Below are 6597 nucleotides of genomic sequence, written 5' to 3'. Positions count from 1 at the left end.
AAAAAGCCCGTTGGCCATGCTGCCAAAAACTCGAAGCAGAAACATCCAGTCTGGCGCCGTCATTCAAGTTCCCTCTGACGTTATCGTTGTCATTGAGGGGATGAAGATGAGGTTCAACTTCCGTATCCGGACAGACTCCACGCAAGACGCCAGCTAAAAGGTCACGGAGGTCGTTGTGTCGCCGTCCGACAAAGCCTCCGACAGCGCACTGAAGGGCGTGCTGAATACTGAAGTCTGCGCTACAGACACACTTCGTGGGCAACTGTTCGAGGTTCACTCCGCATCGCATCCTTGCAAGATCACGGAATTCATGGCGGCTGAATAAGAAACCGTTATCTCTGTCTGGTCTCGCCGTTAGCCAGTGAGAAGCGCCCTTTTCACAAACTCTAGAGTTGATGAGTTTCAGCTCTACATTGACTGTAGACATCAGGTCAACGTAAGTTGTTTTCTCCAACTCTCTTTTCGCGCGCTTAATGGACTGCGCTCCTTCTCTATAGCTATTAGTCTGGAGGGTATTTTCCTGCGATATTATTTGCGATATCAACGAGAGTGCAGTATTCCTGGCATTTCTGAGTGGTATAAGCCAGTTTTTCGCTCTCATCGCCGACAAACCCTCCAAGATACTTACGGCCAGTGGCGATCTTAACACCAGTATCTTCAAAAAGGAGAGTGGCGGCATCGAAAAATTCAGGCTTGACGACAAGGTAGGTTTTGCTAGCGTTAGGGTAGAAACCGTATCCAGGCCTTTCTTCCGCGAGGGCGTTCCACCAGCTATGGAGGGTCTTAAGTCTGCCGGCACCAGCTCCGTCGTCGGCGTAGAAGACACGCTTAGTGTCGGACTTCATGTATACCAGGGGAATGGTGGCGATGCCATACAGATGGTGGCGAGGCCGCAGCATCTCCCTGTGTAGTCCCTTTCTCAGAAAGAAACATCTCGCTACCGGCAAACATCATGGAAGGCTGTCTATAAGTGTTCGAGAAGAAGTTGGCCAGCTTGGGACACAAAACCTGGATATTTCGCAGAGCAGCGGCACGATTCAATTTATTGAACGCGTTCTCGGCATCGACAAAGAGGATGCCCTCACATTCGGTGCTCTGAAATATGGTTTTCATGGAGTGAACAGCGGCTTCGATGCCGCCGGAGTGCCCAGCACAGGTCTGAAGAGGGCCCACGGTGCTACGAATTTCATCCTTCATTATGCTCATGATAGCAGAAGTGATGATCCGTCTGAAAACGTCTCCTTTGCCGATAGGCCTGATGCCTGGGTTTTTGTCCAGTGCAATAGCACGGGAAGCAAGGAGGGGAGCCAAAGCATTAGGGTCGATGTTGGATCGCATCATGGACTGACCCAAACTAGAAAGCTCAGTGCAGAGGTCATTTGTTCCGGTGAAGCTTCTGGAGCAGAGGATGCGACGAGCGTTGACTGAACCTACGCCGGATGGCCCGGCCCCTCCACTACACCTGAGTGCCGTTTTTCGGATGAGCTCGCCCAAGAGATTATAGCTAGCGGCTATTGTGGGCCTGTCGACAGGTCCATGAAGAATTGTACCGGGCTTGATGTCTGCTCCAGCTGGATGTTTCTGTTTAAGCGCGTCAAGAACCTCGGTCGTAATTTTTAGTGGCTTGATATTAGTTTCCAGCATGTTGGTAGCGGTGCTGTTTTTACCATTTAAAATAAGGGAGCTATAACGTTTAGCGTCAATTTTATCGGGCCCAGTGGCCCGGTTAATATCGATATCAAAACGTTGCTGTATTTCCCTCACTTCTTTCAGTAAGATACATAAATCACCGTCATGCCAAGAGTTGATTCTACGTAGCAAAACTTTCAAGTGGTCACGGCTTTTAGATTGCTTAGCTGGTTTTTGTAACAGGAGTGGGGGAATTACGGCAAACGCAAAAAGAGCACTTTTAGCACCTGGCACATTGCTGATAAAGGTATGCAATAAGCGCACCAACTCTGCGACGAATTGGTTCCCGGCATTGCCAGTCGGTAGGGCAAATAAATTTTGTCGCAGTTTTCCGATTGAGTGAAAACATTCTACCAGCTCATCATGTGGCAAATTCATACCTCTCGTTGTTTCAGATTACCATCATTGATGTGCTGGTAGGGTGGCAGGTCCCTGAACGTCCAAGGTTTCGTGTCCTCCTTTGTTGTGTCCGGTAGCAGTGTTAGATCACTCATCGCCTGTTGTCGTTGAGCCCCTACTTGTTGCTCCTTGTACTGCTTGCCGGATCAGTCTTCTCCCAAGACCCTTCCGAATTGAGCGCAAATCAGCTGACCCTTCCGGATTGAGCGCAATTTATCATTAACGTGCTTAAATGCTCAAATAACCCTAGAGTACAAGCCTCACAAGCGGGCTACAAAACTGATCGTAACGATCCTGACTGATATAAATGCCTGTAACAACAATATATCTATCAACAACAAATGGGAGGGTCGGATCACATCTTGTCTGGGGGAATGATTTCTACTGATTTTTTTACTTTTTTTTTTACTGTTTTTGGTTTTTTCGGTTATTTTTTATGTTTTTTGTTTTCTTGAGTACTATACTACTTTTTGTTTGGTTTTATATATATCTTTAAGTGTTTTTGGTCACAAACCTCTCAGGGAACGAGGGAATGGCCGATCCCCCCACCCTTCCTGATTCGTGAATTTTCGGTCTTAACTAGGTTAAAAAGCTATTCACGGTAATCCGGAAGGCTTCCTTGTTCCGAACTACCCTTCCGCCCCGGCTGTTTAGGCCTATTAAGGGCGTTAATGTGAGCATCCGCTCGGCCCGGAGTGCTCGTTAACGGTTCTGCCGGTCACGATGTTAAAAAAGAATAACACCCAGGAGCGCCATAAAAACATCTATGTAACATTTGCCCGGAAGATACACATCGACGGAAAACAAAACTAAGTCCTAAGACGACTGGCTAACGTCTAAACAGAGCTTTATATGCTTTTCACCGTCTCTACCAAGCCAGTACTTTCGGTGGTCTTTTCTAACATCGGGTCGACAAAAAACGTTACTGCTTTCGGCTTCGGTCAAAACACTCAAATTAACTTAATTACATGCAGAAATAGTGAGCTCATGGCTGGGTCTCAGTATCCCCAGACCACGAGGTCACTCCTAAAAACAGGGCTATTACTATTTATTGAATTATTATTGTTTTTGTTCAGTAGATAAAAATCATCATCTCCATCGAAGATGGATCAACCCTTTCCCCCAATTCCTAGCTTCTCATCCTTATCAAAATGAATCCAGTTGTTAATTAAATTCAAATCAGGACATGACAGGAAGCTAAAAGTTTATATAAAAGGACAAAAATTTCAGTCCCGAAACCCTTCCGGATTCTCGAATCCACTGAATCAAGCACGTTAAACTTGATTTCTCCGTAACCCGGAAGGCTGTCTTCCACCCTTCACCGTTGTTCGCAACGGCCTTGCAACTAATGTAGCGACACAATAGTTGCAACTCGGAACGTTCTCTGTTAACTCCGCGATTCGTTGTCGTTTCTTAATCACAATCTCCGTTGTTCTGACAATCGCAACTAATGTTGTTCTGTTTCTTTTTAGCTCTTCCGCCAAAATGGCCGTTTCTGACGTTTCTCAGAAGTGTTACGTCATCACTTCGAAAATTTAAAATTTCAAAATACTAGAATGTTTTGACCTTCACCGTTCTACTAATCATCCGAATAACGTCGTTAATTCTTCAAAATCACTAACTCGGAAGGTCCGCTGCTAAAATTTCTTAAACTGCAGAGATTGCATTTTGTCCATTCTGGTCGAATGTCACAATTGTGCGGCGAACAACTGCCGCAGCAAGATGTACATATGAAGATACAATGAAGGGGCCAGGACCCCATGTGGAAAGTATAAAAGAAGTCAATTAAATTGAACAAGAAATAAAAAGAGCGTATATACCGCACAGTTTACAGTTGAAGCAGTAAAGCGAAGGGTGTAAGTCAATTAGTTGCCTCAAGGATGCATCCAGCGTTCCCGCACTGAATCGCAAGGTCTAGCTTCTGTTTGAGAAATTTAAAAGCTAGTTTCTCACCCGTTAAGACTGTTATTCGCCTTGCAAGTTCTTTCAACAAAACTGCAGTAGACCTACCAGCGCCACCCAGTGTTTCCATGGCAACGGGTTCGAAACTTACAGTGGAAGGGAGGTCTGAATAATGGTTTCTTTTGCGGACTTCGGCCTCGGAAGCTGCATTAGCACCCGGAAGAACTCCCATTCGCAGATTAGAGTTTGCCAAACGACTTATACATGTGAAATCCCATGCCAAGGTCCGTCCTCGCTGCCATGGCATTAATTTGTGTCCGTCTGGTCTGCGTCCATCTTCGCGTAGCGGCCCGATAGGTTCTAGTGTGGAACTGATGCCGAGTGATTTTATAGAATCTTTAATGATCATGTTGCCATTCGAGTGTCTGACGAACCTGTGCTTGATCATCGGGCAGACAAGTGCGTGTCTTCCATCTGTTGCTGCAACATAGCCACATTTGCACGTGTGTTGTGCGGTTACTGGGGCTCCTAGACGCAGACCAGCTGAAATACGGAACTCATCATCGGACAAAGTCAGACCCAGCGGACGAGAAGGAAGGACGTCCAGCCAAGCGCCTGAACCTACCGCGCGACAGCCGTGATAACGAGCAAGTGAGTTTTCGTCGGTACAATTGCTCAAAATATTTGCGGATTGTTGTTCGTAGATAGGTTTTGTCCAAAATTTTTGAGCGCACTGGGGGGCTAAGTCTTCGAATCGGTGGTTGCTGAGAGACTCCCAGTGGTCGACGGCTTCGTTAAAAAGACCAGGATTGCTTATCTCAGGAGCAAGGCGGTGCCGTAAATTTTCAGTGGAAACAAAAGAAGCAATAAATGCTGATGAGCTGAGAGTGCTGGTTTTTTGAAGACCAAACCCTCCTTGTTTCGTGGGCAAGCAAATTTGACTGAAAGAGACATCGGAAATGATGCAGTTGAAGATTCTCTCAAGTTCAAGGCATACAAGTGTGTCGATTTCGTCGAGTAAATCTGTGTGTTTAAGGTCAGGACTAGCGCGGAGGACATACATAAGTTTAGGGACAAAGAAACAATTTTTAATAAGAAAGAAAGCGGTTTGACATGGTAAAGAAGCTGTTCGCTGCAGGAGTGTCTTGAGTTTCGCAAGTTTGTCCACTAACTCTGCTCGAATCGACATAGTGCATAGACCAGCTCCATGAAGTGTGCTGTCTTCGGCACCAACGCATTGAATAGTGGGAAATGTCTCACGAAAAGCTCTTTCTATCTCCTTTTTACTGCTCCCAAAAGCTGTCACCTCGCACTTCTTCTCATTCAAAAGAAGACCAAGTTTCTCACATGCTTGTTTGATACTCAGAAGATCATGGAGAGTGGTGCGCCATTCATCAGCAAAATCAACGTCATCCAGGTATCCAGTTTTCAGCTTGCTCAAGAGGTTCTGCAAAGCAGGATGTAGGACAAGACAAAAGCCAATGGTAGCCAAGGGATCGCCTTGCTGAAACCCTTCTGTTGATTTGATGGTGAAGGCACCATATTTCAAGAAACTGCTGTGTTCGTAGCAGAGTTGCACAAAGCTAAGGATCTCTGGGGCGTCTTCATTGATGGCTTTCAAAATGACATCACGTCTTACACTGTTGAAGGCGTTGGCAAAGTCAATTTTGACAAAGGCTTGATCACGTTCTGCGCATTCAATGAAATCGCGCGCTACATGGGCCGCCGCCTCACTCCCGTGTTTAACACCAGCTCCTAGCTGGAAAGGCCAAAAATAATCTTTGAATTTTTCCAGCATGCGCCGTGAAATGCATTTGGAAGTGAGTCTTCGCAAAATGTCTCCAATCGCGATCGGGCGTATTCCTCCACATTTCTTGGCCAAAGAGATGAGTGTAGCACTGGAGACGACTGGCTTGATGAACGCAGGGATCTTGCCTGTCAACAATAAATTTGTGTAGTCTGTAAGATGCGAGAGCAGGTTGTTGCCAGCTTCGTTAGCAGATGGTGAAAGTGCGTCTTTCACGTGTTGTGGTCTGAGGCCCGTCTGTCCACCAGCACTACCTGCGTTAAAAGACATGACCGCTCTCCTGACTTCAGACTGACTAACTTGAAGTTGAACACAGTCGTTAGATTGGGGTGTAGCTTTGTCTGCGGGTGCAGGAGGGTGTTTCGCGTCGAGCAGTGTTTTGTTCTCAAGAGTCGGTGGCAAGAAAGTATCGTCGCCTGCTGCCAACCTGACAGCTCCCTTGTTATCTCCTTCGGAAACAGAAGCCATCCTACTACTACTATTAATAATAAAAAACTAAATTACAAAAGGGGCCCTTCCGTTTAGTTACCGTAAGTGCACAAGCTGGATAGGGCCATACCAGCGATATAAAAATGCATATATATCAGCAATGAAGTCATAAAACAGCATTAAATGCATAGTCGTAAAGTTAATTTATCTTAGTTGTCCTTCCTCTACAATAGCGCTTATGGAGTTGTCGATAAATTGATATTTGCGTAGCGATCTGCACCCGTTTATACAAAGTATAGAGCTCCTCAGGAGCGCGAAGCTTATTTTAGTTCTTATGTAGTTTATAGATTCTAGATAGCTTTCTTGTCTTT

The 6597-nt window shown here is 45.8% G+C and overlaps 1 protein-coding gene across 1 annotated transcript; it reads right to left on the bottom strand.

Moving 5' to 3' along the window:
- Nucleotides 1-3949: 3949 nt before the first annotated feature.
- LOC134841532 (uncharacterized) lies at nucleotides 3950-6265 on the bottom strand. Its single transcript, XM_063857561.1, has one exon. The coding sequence runs from the start codon at nucleotides 6263-6265 to the stop codon at nucleotides 3950-3952; it is 2316 nt and encodes a 771-aa protein (XP_063713631.1).
- Between the last annotated feature and the right edge of the window lie 332 nt (nucleotides 6266-6597).

The sequence above is a fragment of the Symsagittifera roscoffensis genome, chromosome 3, assembly GCF_963678635.1.
Source record: "Symsagittifera roscoffensis chromosome 3, txSymRosc1.1, whole genome shotgun sequence".
NCBI classification, from domain to species: domain Eukaryota; kingdom Metazoa; phylum Xenacoelomorpha; order Acoela; family Convolutidae; genus Symsagittifera; species Symsagittifera roscoffensis.
This window is presented reverse-complemented; position numbering and strand designations above follow the sequence as displayed.